Source organism: Xyrauchen texanus, chromosome 5 (assembly GCF_025860055.1).
Source record: "Xyrauchen texanus isolate HMW12.3.18 chromosome 5, RBS_HiC_50CHRs, whole genome shotgun sequence".
Taxonomy (NCBI): domain Eukaryota; kingdom Metazoa; phylum Chordata; class Actinopteri; order Cypriniformes; family Catostomidae; genus Xyrauchen; species Xyrauchen texanus.
The window spans coordinates 24,741,599-24,755,770 of NC_068280.1; the positions used below are offsets into that span (position 1 = coordinate 24,741,599).

General features: G+C 37.3%; 1 protein-coding gene across 1 annotated transcript in view; it reads right to left on the minus strand.

The window, feature by feature from the left end:
- The window catches only part of pcca (propionyl-CoA carboxylase subunit alpha), a 78,069-nt gene that overhangs the window by 38,741 nt on the left and 25,156 nt on the right, over window positions 1–14,172 (minus strand). Inside the window, exons 7-9 of the mRNA XM_052126506.1 lie at window positions 12,624–12,755; window positions 555–591; window positions 152–230 (exon numbers count right to left, since the gene is read on the minus strand). Of these exons, the coding sequence (XP_051982466.1) occupies window positions 152–230; window positions 555–591; window positions 12,624–12,755 (248 nt within the window). The remainder of the gene's footprint in view (window positions 1–151; window positions 231–554; window positions 592–12,623; window positions 12,756–14,172) is intronic.

A 14,172-nucleotide genomic window follows, 5' to 3' on the forward strand; every position in this document is an offset into this window, starting at 1 on the left:
TTCTTGTAGCACCAATTCAAATTCCTTTTAAGTGCAACTTGAGACTGATTCTCGCCAAAGAAAACATGCTCACTCTGGGTGTCATGTCCTGTCTAGAGATCTGTCTGTGACACAACATTATGAAACGGATCCCCAAGTCTGCACTTCTCACCTGGTTTCCTCATCATTCCAAGCGATCCTCATGCCTTTGCCACCTCCACCAGCAGAAGCTTTGATCATTACAGGGTAGCCTACAAGAAAGACACAAATTTATAGAAAAATAAAAATTTACATTCTAAAATATTTCTGTATTGCAGTTCATGATATAGCATGTCACATTGCAGGACAAATCTTACATTTACTTGAAAAAACAAAAACACAAAAAAAAAAATTATAATAATAATTGAAGAGATAACTTTTTGTTTACGGACAAAGTCTGTGTTCTTTGCCGTCCAGCCAAATTATGACAGTATATGAGACAAATAATGATTAGCCTTTTCTGAGGACAATAACATTTCCATCTTCCCAGATACAAAATGGCAGATTAAAAAATATCTGAATTCAATATTTCTTACCGATCTCCCCGGCAATTTTCACAGCGTCCTCTGCATTCTGAAATAAAAAAATAGCCATTACATCTTGCTCAGTAAATACTGCTTGTGTAATATGGCCCACAGAAAGTTAATTTCCTCATCTTTACCAGCAGGGGGAGCAACATTGCAGCACAGTTCCGGGTCCCCTGACAATTCATAGCTTCCAGTAATTCAAGATTACAGGACCAGACAGAACGGAATGAGAAGAAACTTCTTTAAGCAGCCATATTTATGATAATTAGGGCCCAAGTACTGAAAGCGCAGGAGGACCTATTGTTCTTCGAAGGACTATTATTATTATTATTATTATTATTATTATTATTATTATTAATATCATCAGGGCCCAAGCACTGAAAGTGTGGAGGCCCTATTGTTCTCCTAAGGACTATTATTATTATTATTATTATTAGGTCCCAAGTCTGAAAGTGCAGAGACCCTATTGTTCTACAAAGGACTATTATTATTATTATTATTATTATTATCATCAGGGCCCAAGCACTAAAAGTGCGGAGGCCCTATTGTTCTTCTAAGGACTATTATTATTATTATTATTATTATTATTATTATTATTATTATTAGGGCCCATGCACTGACAGTGCGGCGGCCCTATTATTCTTCTAAGGATTATTATTATTAGGGCACAAGCACTGAAAATGCAGAGACCCTATTGGTCGTCTTTGGATTATTATTATTATTATTATTATTATTATTAGGGCACAAGCATTGAAAGTGCAGAGACCCTTTTGTTCTTATAAGGATTATTATTAGTATTATTCTTTCAAGGTTTTACATAATTTTGGGGTACTTAACATGCGTGAAAACTCTTTAAATTTAGCACATACACACACACACACACACACACACACACACACACACAGTCGTTGGCCATTCGGGCTGGGCAAATTTGCTCTGTAGCTCCCCCTTGAAAATGGGCATGTAAGGGGGTCCTCTGTAGCACCCCCATTTTCACCTGAAGTCACCTAAATTGGTTCATATATAGTTCTCATCAAGCCGAAAAACTTTCATACTCACAGTCATTAGCTCCTCCCAACAGGAAGTTAGCAATTTTGGATTTTCTGAAAATTGCAGGCTCTGAACTTTTAAATAATCCTGCTAGGGGATTCATGTGTCTGGCACCACATTTGTGCAACAAATATTTTGAATTGCATCACCATGGCGCAGCAATAAATGTATGGCAAAAATGTGAAACAGGCAGTAACTAATATCTTCTGTGTGCGCTGTGTGATTTTGATGAAAATTCAGCTGTATGTTTGGTAATGGGGGCTGATCACATTTATGTGGCCATTATGGATCACGGTCATAGTGCCAACAACTGGCAGTAGGAAGTCTGGCACTTGTAACAGACTTTGAAATAGCCCTCTTAAATTAAAATCAAAATTCTTTAGAATAATGTCAAGACAATGCTGATGCAAATTTGTAAAGGTATATTTGATATGTTAAATATTGTAGCTATGGCAACACAATTATTATCCCTTTCTTCCTATTTGTGTGTTTTTGAGGCACTTGGCATGCTTAATTTCATGACATTTTGCACACACATCAGAGTCTTTGGCCATTAGGGCTGGGAAAATGTTCACGCATGGACGTGTGGGGGGGCTCTGTAACACCCCCCTTTAAAATGGCCATGTAAGAGGCTTTGTAGCACCCCCATTACCACCTACAGTCACTACAATTGGTACACGTATAGTTCTCATTAAGTCAGACAACTTGCAAAATGATAGTTATTAGCTCCGCCCAACAGAAAGTCAGCCATTTTTTATTTTTTTTAATATTGCAGTCTCTGAACTTTTAAATACTCGTAGGGGATTCATGAGACTGTCACCACATTTAGACAACATAATGCCAAGACATGGAAGATGCTAAATTGTGAAAATATTTTTTATATCACGAACGGTGTTGCCATGGCGAGGCATTAAATTAATGGTGTAAAATGGGAAAGAAGATGTGTCTCATAACTTGCGTGCAATGTGTGACTTAGATCAAATTGTACATTTAGTCTTGAAGGCTTATCACATAGTGGCCATAGACCATCTACTGGTAGCAGGATGTGTGGCTCTTACAACAGACTTTGAAATAGTTTAAAAAATTTTTTTTTAAAAAGTCCTCTTATATTTACCCAAATTGCATCAAAATTGTTTAGAATTATGTCAAATGCCAGATGCACATGTCCACATTGCATTGTTTTCCAAAAGCCACCAGGTGGAAATGGACCCATGGTGCCCATCATCACTGCTTGCAGCAATATTTATATCTTAAAAGGTATAGTTCCCCAAAAAATAAAAATGATCTCATAATTTACTCACCCTCATGCCATCCCAGATGTCTATGACTTTCTTTCCTCTGCGGATCATAAGATTTTTAGAAGAATATCTCAGCTCTGCAGGACCATACAATGCAAATGAATGGTGGCTAGAACTTTGAAGGTCAAAAAAGCACATAAAGGAAGTATAAAAGTAATCCACAAGACTCCATTGATTAAATCCATGTATTCAGAAGTGATATGATAGGTGTGGGTGAGAAACGGATCAATATTTAAGTCCTTTTTTACTACCAATCTCCACTTTCACTTTCTTCTTTTGTTTTTTTGGCAAATCACATTTTTGTGCATATCACCACCTACTTGGCAGGGAGGAGAATTTCTAATAAAAAAATAAATAATTATAAATAAAAAATCTTTGCGTTCAGCAGAAGAAAGTCAGTCATACACATCTGGAACAGCATGAGGGTGAGTACATGATTTTTAGTTTTTGGGTGAACTGTCCCTTTATTAAAAATGCAATATACAGTCCAACAGCTTAAACCATCAGAAACCAAAGCATTATTATTTTCTTTTTCCCAGTGAAAGTGTTTTAAAGATCCACTGGTATAGTACCTGAAAATGCATATTTAGGCAGAGGCCTACAGTGCATCTGCTTTGACTTTTATGAAAGCCATCACACTATGCTAGAAGACTGGAACTTCAATAAGTTTATCTCAGAATCATTTGTAAGAGTTTATCATCTATGATTTTTCTATCATTAAACATGGCATTATGTCCATCCATCCATCCATCGTCAACCGCTTATCCTGTGTACAGGGTCGCGGGGGGGCTGGAGCCTATCCCAGCTAACATTGGGCGAAAGGCGGGGACATGGCATTATGTTATAAATATAATTTTTAAAAGGTCAAGAAGTTACTAAGAAGATTGCTATATTTATTCAAGTCAGCATACAGTATGATGTCATATATAAATAATAAATGCTAAAATGTGATTGCTGTGATTCATTTCAGAGAGTGAGCTACAATTGAATTGGTTTTAACTAATTTGCAAATGGTGACAAAATAATTGTCCACAATTGTGAAACAACTATTAAATGGTTTACACCACATACAGTGGAACACCTATCTAAGAAAACGTCAAAATACATTAACAGCTTTGTCCTACACATGCATTCAATGAAGTTAAGGTGAGAAATCCAGCAGAAAGAACTAAAGGAGAGATTTTTGTGTGTGTGTGTGTGTGTGTGTGTGTGTGTGTGTGAGAGAGAGAGAGAGAGAGAGAGAGAGAGAGAGAGTCAGATTGTGATCAGTGTGCTGTTGTTATCATGGCCGTTGGGAAGTGTTCACAGATGGTAATGCCCATACAATCAGAGTGTCATATGGCACATCTCTGCTTTATAGAGCCCTATCAGCTCAGGATGTGTCAAAATGGCCACTACATAAGGCTATTAAAGGCCATTTAAAACAGCATGGAGGAGGGGATGGAGGGAGGGGGAGGGGGAAAGAGGAATACAGAGAAGAGTGGTAATTTAAAAGTACTGTGTTCTCTCTTGTTTTGAAGGACTGGTAGTATAAATGGCTTAATTGTGGTTGAGTTATTTGTGGGGTTTGCAACTCTGTGAAAGTTACACACAGTGATTGTCCAAAGAATTATTTGGACACCTAAGCCAGACTTAAAGTATGAATGTCTTTGCATTATTTAACTAAATATTAATTAATTTAACCAAGTGGCATTTATTTTTAAATAAATATGGCAGAAACATATTTTAAGCAAAATATTAAATGATATAACAATAGATATATTGTTATAATTTATTACAATGATGCACTTTTCTGCCACCCACCTGAGGAACTGGCTTTGTAGCTTCATCAAATCACCTTAGGATCAGTTAATAAAAGTAATAGAAAAATGGCAAGAATGAAAAGAATGGAAATTCTTTTCTAATGCAATAAAAAAAAATAACTGTCAAAAGTGTCCAATTACTTTTTGGGGACACTGTATATACATAGGCGACATTATAATTGTTAAATAGAGCTTGTTTTGTGCTTTGTTAAAAGTGGCTACAAATAATTAATACATTTACATGGACACCAGAAAGCAGCATTCCCATTTATACGCACTGTATAAGTGGTGTACTCTTTACTCCCGTACCCATATAGCGGAGTGAGTAAGCAGCTTTATTAGCCACAGCAACAGAGTTGGAATCTTAAATGTTTGGATTCAATTCGATTATGACCTGCAGCAGAATTATCCTTCAATAGTGGGGTTTCCCTCTTACATAAAACTGTGGGCTTCCCCCAGTTTACCAGTACATATATTCGAAAGTGATGGACCGTCAATATTTTACATTGCTGTGTATAAATGGGTATAGATTATATGGGTATACAGGTGCTGGTCATATAATTAGAATATCATCAAAAAGTTGATTTATTTCAGTAATTCCATTCAAAAAGTGAAACTTGGATAATGTATACATTCATTCCACAGAGACTGATATATTTCAAGTGTTCATTCCTTTTAATTGATGATTATTAACTGACAAATTAATGAAAAACCCCAAAATCAGTATCTCAGAAAATTAGAATATTGTGAAAAGGTTCAATATTGAAGACACCGGGTGCCACACTCTAATCAGCTAATTAACTCAAAACACCTGCAAAGGCCTTTAAATGGTCTCTCAGTCTAGTTCTGTAGGCTACACAATCATGGGGAAGACTGCTGACTTGACAGCTGTCCAAAAGACGACCATTGACACCTTGCACAAGGAGGGCAAGACACAAAAGGTCATTGTTAAAAAGAGGCTGGCTGTTCACAGAGCTCTGTGTCCAAGCACATTAATAGAGAGGCGAAGAGAAGGAAAAGATGTGGTAGAAAAAAGTGTACAAGCAATAGGGATAACCGCACCCTGGAGAGGATTGTGAAACAAAACCCATTCAAAAATGTGGGGGAGATTCACAAAGAGTGGACTGCAGCTGGAGTCAGTGCTTCAAGAACCACCACGCACAGACGTATGCAAGACATGGGTTTCAGCTGTCGCATTCCTTGTGTCAAGCAACTCTTGAACAAGACACAGTGTCAGAACACAAAAAGGACTGGACTGCTGCTGAGTGGTCCAAAGTTATGTTCTCTGATGAAAGTAAATTTTGCATTTCCTTTGGAAATCAAGGTCCCAGAGTCTGGAGGAAGAGAGGAGAGGCACAGAATCCACGTTGCTTGAAGTCCAGTGTAAAGTTTCCACAGTCAGTGATGGTTTGGGGTGCCATGTCATCTGCTGGTGTTGGTCCACTGTGTTTTCTGAGGTCCAAGGTCAACGCAGCCGTCTACCAGGAAGTTTTAGAGCACTTCATGCTTCCTGCTGCTGACCAACTTTATGGAGATGCAGATTTCATTTTCCAACAGGACTTGGCACCTGCACACAGTGCCAAAGCTACCAGGACCTGGTTTAAGGACCATTGTATCCCTGTTCTTAACTGGCCAGAAAACTCACCTGACCTTAACCATATAGAAAATCTATGGGGTATTGTGAAGAGGAAGATGCGATACGCCAGACCCAACAATGCAGAAGAGCTGAAGGCCACTATCAGAGCAACCTGGGCTCTCATAACACCCGAGCAGTGCCACAGACTGATCGACTCCGTGCCACGCCGCATTGCTGCAGTAATTCAGGCAAAAGGAACCCCAACTAAGTATTGAGTGCTGTACATGCTCATACTTTTCAGTTGGCCAACATTTCTAAAAATCCTTTTTTTGTATTGGTCTTAAGTAATATTCAAATTTTCAGAGATACTGAATTTGGGATTTTCATTAGTTGTCAGTTTTAATCATCACAATTAAATGAAATAAACATTTGAAATATATCAGTCTGTGTGTAATGAATGAATATAATATCCAAGTTTCACTTTTTGAATGGAATTACTGAAATAAATCAACTTTTTGATGATATTCTAATTATATGACCAGCACCTGTATGTGCTTTTCCCACTGTACTTCCAGAATTGTTGAATTCTTGTTGTTGGGCTCTATCCAATGATGTTTGTTATCCAGTCTGTTCAAGCACATGTGCACTTCTCAAACCTGTTAGAACACTGGTTGTGTTTGCATGACCACATAAGCCGCGTTCTCTGGGAGAAACCTAGATGTGTTAAACCGCTTTCTCTTTATCCCTTAATCAGCATAAGGAAATCTGCATTCTTGTTTACATGATGTTTCAGAACACAGCTTACGGCAAATACCCTAGAACAAACAGTTTTCTTAAGTGCATGTACACTGGTAGCCAAACTTTTGGAATAATGTACAGATTCTGCAGTTTCAAAAGGAAATCGGTAATTTAATTCACCAAAATGGCATTCTACTGTTCACAAAGTATAGTCAGGACATTGCTGGTGTTAAAAAACAGCACCATCACTATTTGAAAAATTGACATTTCTGGCAGTCATCACTCCAATTAATTATCCTTGAGTAATCGAGCTCATTTCCAATTTGGTTCAAGAAAATCACTTGCTATTATATAAAACACAATTGAAAGTTATTTGGTTCATTAAATGAAGCTTAACATTGTATTTGTGTTTGAGTTGCCACAGTATGCAATAGACAGGTATGTCTTAAGGTCAAATATTAGGCAAAAAAAAATGACGACGTCTGATTTCTTTAGAACCTCATCAGACAATCATTGTCTTGAGGAATGAAGGCTATACAATTAGGGCTGAAACGGCATTATCGAAAAAAAGAAAAAAAATTGTCGAATAGTCGTTTGATCTCATTTAACGTAACATGGGATCACATTAAACCGTAATGATGATGCACGAGAGCACCACTGCAGTTCGCACAAGACCGAGGAGAGGAAGAATTACACAGCACACAGTCCATATTCACTCTAAATTTTCCAAACAGCTTCAGGTGATGTAGATCCCAAAGTACAAGGGAATTATAAAAAAAAAAATTAATAATAATAATAAATTAAGAAGCACTTTTGTTGTGGATTAAGCGGAGCTGGAGCTCTTTAAAGGAAACACCCCAGTGTAACATCTTAAATGCAGTTATATTTAATGCGCTATAACTTTATTAAAGTTCAAATAATACAGAAACAGATCATGTAATTAACTACAAACTCTGAAACTAGCATTTCTCTGTGTGGTCAGAGCCTCTTCTATGATTTGCACAAATGTCCCGATCTAAGGGGGAGCGATTGAAACTGCACCTGGCTGATGCACACTCAGTCACGGGGGCACTCGTCCCTCGAGCTCACACACTTAATGCATCTAGATTAGAACGTGATAGCTCGTCACTGTGCATTTCTTATCGTGAAGAAAATTGGCAATGTGCAGCTTTATTAATAAGAGGGAGTTTGTTTGTTTTGTGAGTTAAAGATGGATTGAAGTGAACAGAAAGGTGAGAGAGGAAGTCTTCACCCCATTATATACTGCAACAAAATAAGTTTTTGATTTGATTGTGTTTTGGCTTGTTTTCCAATATAAATATCTAAAACTCCTTTAAAACGATGTACATTTTCTTTAGCAGCTATACTGCAGAAGACAATTTGTTTTCTGAGAATGTTGAATATAATATCTAAAAATCCTTTAAAATAAAATGCATTCACCTGAGCAGCAGCATATAAGATATTTAGACTTGCTTTTAGAGAATAGATCTTGAATATAAGAATATTTTGTCTTTAATGCACTCGCAGAATTATAACCAAGTGAAAAATACACTTGTATACAAAATACACTTACATTTAAAATACATTCAAAATTTAAAATGGATCAAGTCTAAATATCTTATATGTTGCTTCTTAAGTAAATGGATTTAATTTTTTTAGACAATTTAAAAATGGAAAACAAGAGAAAAAAAACTTGATAACAATAGGATTTTTTGCAGTGAACTTCATTATTGAATTAAACTTAAAAAGTATTTATTTCCCATTAATTCAGTGAATGTCTTTTAGAGGTACTTTTAAAAGATGACCCCCCCCCCCCTCTTTATTGCTAGTAAGCACGTTTAATTCAACCTTTTAAGTCGGGCCACAATCTGAATAATCGGTAAAGAGCTAATGATTAATTGTTGCAATAATCAGCGAATAATCATTCTAATAATCGTTAGATTATTCGATTATCAAAATAATTGTTAGTTGCAGCCCTATATACAATGCTTGAAATTGCCAAAAAAAAAACGAATGAAGATTTCATACAAATGGTGTCCACTACAGTCTTCAAAGACAAAAGCTCTACTGGCTCCAACAAGGACAGAATGAGATGTGGAAGGCCAGATGTAAAACTTAAGGGGATAAGTACATCAGAGTGTCCTGTTTGAGAAATAGACGCCTCACATGTCCTCAGCTGACAACTTCATTGAATTCTACCCGCTCAACACCAGTTTCCTGTACAACAGTAAAGAGAAGACTCAGGGATGCAGGCCTTATGGGAAGAATTGCAAAGAAAAAGTCACTTTTGAAACAGAAAAAGGTTAGAGTGGGCAAAGAAACACAGTCATTGGACAACAGATAATTGGAAAAGTGTGTTATGGATCTTAACCCAGCTAGACTGTAAGGTGCATGAGAAGTGCCCATCAAGACAGTCACATCTATGGCAAGTGCTACAGTAAGTGTGGGGTGAAATGTCATCCGAGTATCTGGACAAACTGACAGCTAGCATGCCAAGGATCTGCAAAGCTGTCATTGTTGCACGTGGAGGATTTTTTGATGAGAACTCTTTGAAGTAGTTTAAGTGATTTTTTTTTTAATTGTAATCGTATTTTTCACATTTTTAATGTCCTGACTATACATTATGATCAGTTGAATCAGGGCTCTACAGTGAGAGTATTTCACTCTCATTTGCCCCTAAAAATAGATATGTGCGAACCGGAAAATTTATTTAGGAGCACAGTGTGCGATTAAAGATTACAAACGTTTTTTGTTTTTGTTTTGTTTTTTTAAGATAATTGTTTAAAAATTACAAGACACACATTCCACATGCGGCTTGAGCCAATCACAGTAGAGTTTTCTGTGATGACGCGATCCAGTCAGAGAGAGAAAGGTGAACAATGGAAAAAGTATCGGTATAGGCGACATCACATTTTATTTTAAGCGAAAAAGGAAGAGAAAGAGGAATTTGGTGAGGGAGGTTCTCAAGGTTCAACTAATGAAGTCTCTTCACAAGGTTTACCTGAGACGGCTAACGTTAGGGATGCTGATAACAACATTAGCGATGCTACCGTGACCACAGCTGTCACTTCAACATCCACTGTAGCCGGTGAAGGGAGAACACATAGATTCAATGCAAATTGTCTCAAAATGTTCCCATGAGTTCGAAAACAACGTCATGTTCTGGGCAGAAACAGGTGGGCATCTCGTCCTTCGTGTCAGGAAACCCGCATCTGAAATAGTGATGGGTCATTTGCAAACGAGTCGGATCTTGTGAACGTTGGGAGCCGGCTCGCATATCAGAATCTATTTTTACAAATATTTTAAAAACAAATTAAGATACGAATAATCAAAAGATTTAAAAATGACGAAAAAAACAAATAAAATAATATAGGCCTAAATGCTCAAGCGCACACATTAGTTCTGACTGTCTGCTCAGACTAAAAGCCTCCCCTGTTGTTCCTGTCAATCAGACATGCAGTGTCAACCAATGAACCAAAGATGCGTGAGGGAGGGTGGAGCCAATTTATGTTGTTCAGATTGTATTTTAATTGTTACATTTATATGCACTTTGTTTATATACAGTGAAAAGTTATACTTGCAAATGTTTAATAGCATTATTTTTCATAACAAATCAATGCATTTTTAAATACATTGTGGTTAAGGTAGAGTATAATTACATTTAATAATTTAATTCGAATTGTTTTAACACCAATTATGAAAAGAGCCGGAATGCCCATTGCTAATCTGAAAAGAGATAGTGTAGCGAAACATCTCATGGCGGGATATCCAGTGCTCTGGATGAGAGAGGAGAAACCATGAAGCTCTGTGTCTGCAGCCTTGAGGAGGTAAGTGCTGCAGTCTGAGGAGGAGGAGTGGAAGCAGCTGAAAATAAAGATAAATATTGCATACTTCATTGTGAAAGAACAAACTTTCGTCAAATTTGGGCCGCTTATCAGACTCCACCACAAAAACGGAGTTTACATTAATCCCACATACGACAATGTGTGGAGATGATCGGTCAAATTGCTGACATAATGAGAGATCGCTGGCTGACCTCTAAGTATGCCAGACGGTCAACATACAAAAGCAGCTGGACAACTGATATCCTTTGATTTTAGTAGGCATGGGTTCAATGTGTGATTTGGGAGGTATGTGCTGTTCCACAGATGTGTGTCCCTTAGCACACGCACACACACTCATACACGCAGTATAAATATGTATGTAATAAATTGTTTGTTAATAAACTCTGTATTTAATTTTCACTGTGCTCCTAAATTTCTTTGTGTGCTCCTACATTTTTTCATTTAGGAGCGCATGTACTCCTTGGGAAAAAAGTTAGTGTAGTGCCCTGTGAATGCCATTTTGGTGAATAAAAGTACCAATTTCTTTCCATAAGAACAAAATCTGTACATTATTCTAAACTTTTGGCCACCAGTGTAAACATGGTCAATCTTCCAGGCCACATAGTATAATCTCCAATTCGAGTTTCATAAAAAAATATATATATATATACAAATAAATATAACAATATTTACTTTTAAAAACAACTGTCCTTATCTGACTGTTTTCCTTTAGTCTTTGGGTCCAGCACTAGTCAAGCTCAAGAAAACGATCAAAATAGGCACAGATAATTACGGAAGCTCCATTAAAATTGACTAAAATCAGATTTCTTCATTCTGAGATCACTGCAATCCTGTTATATTGCCATGGGTGTCAAAATGTTGGGCTGTTGTTTACTAGACCCAATGCTTATGCCAACATAATTATCATATTGACTACATAATTACCTGACAAAATAACATACAAATTCTGTATTTTAAGTGTTTATACTTTTATCCAAAGTGTATAAATTCTATAGAAAAGTAGCTTGTACAGTGGTGTTCAAAAGACCTCTTGTGAAAATGCTTCCATTTTGCATTTTTCTAATTGAATAGTGCATTCATTATTTTCTTACAAATGATAGTATCAGCATAATTGGCATGAAAAGCTGAATTAAAATGATTTCATTTTTTCTTTGCATCATAGAACCCAATGATCGATGTTAACACAGGATGATTTGGTGCTTCAATAGAGGCAATGAAATTGTAACTTTAGGCTTTAGAGTAATCATGTTCAATGTCAAATAGTTGCTTATTTGATAAGTGGCTAAGAAATAACACAGGATCTTAAATATTTCTTCTGCATTTTAAGTCATAACATTTCTTTGCTTTAAAATTTTAAAAATCTAGAAACTTTGATTAATTAATGTTTAAAATTGATAATGAATCCCAAATTTTCATTGTGGATATCAATGTCCATTACATACACATACAATACAACATTTATATTGTTATATTTATGTACCACATATGTACCATATTGCTGTTTATTGTTTAGAAGCTCTTTGTTTTGCTCAGCTTGAATAGGATTAAGATGGTTAAAAAATGGTTAAGGTAAATCGCTGATCTGGGTGGCTGTGCTGGGGTGAACACTATTTACACCATGTGTAAAACCAAAACAAAACCAAATGTGTTGTTTAGGATGTTTCTATCAAATGAACAGCACATGGCTATGTAAAGTGAGGGATTCTTTGGAAGATTCTGAGGATATAAAAAAAAAAGAAAGAAAAAAACACACAAAATGTTGATCTGACCTTGACAACACCATCAAAGCCTGGGATGGTGTTGACTTTGGCAGCTTTGGCGAGGAGTTTGCTCTCGATCTTATCTCCCATGGCCTGGATGGCATGTGTGTCAGGACCAATGAATGTCACCCCCTCAGCTGCCTGTAGAAAAATAATTTATAATAAGACACATTTACATCAGTGGTTCTCAATTGGTGTGTCACAACCCAAAACTCTATCTCATGTATGGTCTGATAGTTTCATGGACAGCAGGGACAAAATGCGAAATGTACTAAATAAAATGCAAAATAATCATATAGTCATTCATAGTTAGACTTAAAAAAATGTTTTTAACTAAGCTTTAAAAGGCTTTATAATTCCTATTTCTTTTGTTGTCTATTTTGTAGGGCTGGGCAATATGCAACAATTTTTTGCTTTAAAAATATTCTTGTTCTTGGGGCCCCCAAGGGCTGTGTGCTCAGTCCACTGCTGTTCACTCTGCTGACTCACGACTGTGCAGCAATGCACAGCTCGAACCACATCATTAAGTTTGCCGATCACACGACCGTGGTTGGTCTCATCAGCAAGAACGACGAGTCAGCATACAGAGAGGAGGTGCAGCAGCTAACGGACTGGTGGAGAGCCAACAACCAGTCTCTGAATGTGGACAAAATAAAAAGAGATGATTGTTGACTTCAGGAGAGCACAGAGTGACCACTCTCCATTGAACATCGACGGCTCCTCTGTGGAGATAGTCAAGAGCACCAAATTCCTTGGTGTTCACCTGGCTGGAGAACCTCACCTGGTCCCTCTACACCAGCTTTATTACCAAGAAAGCCCAGCAGCGTTTCTTCGAAGGCTGAGGAAAGCACATCTCCCACCCCCCATCCTCACTACATTCTATAGAGGGACTATTGAGAGCATTCCGAGCAGCTGCATCACTGCCTGGTTTGGGACTTGCACCGCAAAGCCCTGCAGAGGATAGTGAGAACAGCTGAGAAGATCATCGGGGTCTCTCTTCCCTCCATCAAAGACATTTACAAAAAACACTGCATCTGCAAAGTAACCAGCATTGTGAATGACCCCACATACCCCTCACACAAACTGTTCACCCTCCTGCCGTCTGGCAAGAGGTACCGAAGCATTCGGGCCCTCACTTCCAGAGTGTGTAACAGCTTCTTCCCCCAAGCCATCAGACTCCTCAATACTCAGAGACTAGACTGACACACACACACACACACACACACGTGTCCTGAGTTGCACTTTAATTATTGTCACCTTATACCTGGCTGCTACCTCAATAACTGCCATGTGCATAGTATGTTATGTTTACATTTGGCATTTTTAGAAACGGTCATCTTTTTGCACTACTGTGTACTGGTCAACACTACACTGTCTCTCACTGTGCCCATTGTCCTGTTAATTATTTTGTAATTTATTGTACTAAAAGGAATGTGGTCTCATTTCACTGTGTACTTTACTAGCTGTATATGGTTGAACGACAATAAAAACCACTTGACTTGACTTTTAAATATTTTCACAATATTTAAGTGTATGCATTTCACTCATTTCAACCAGT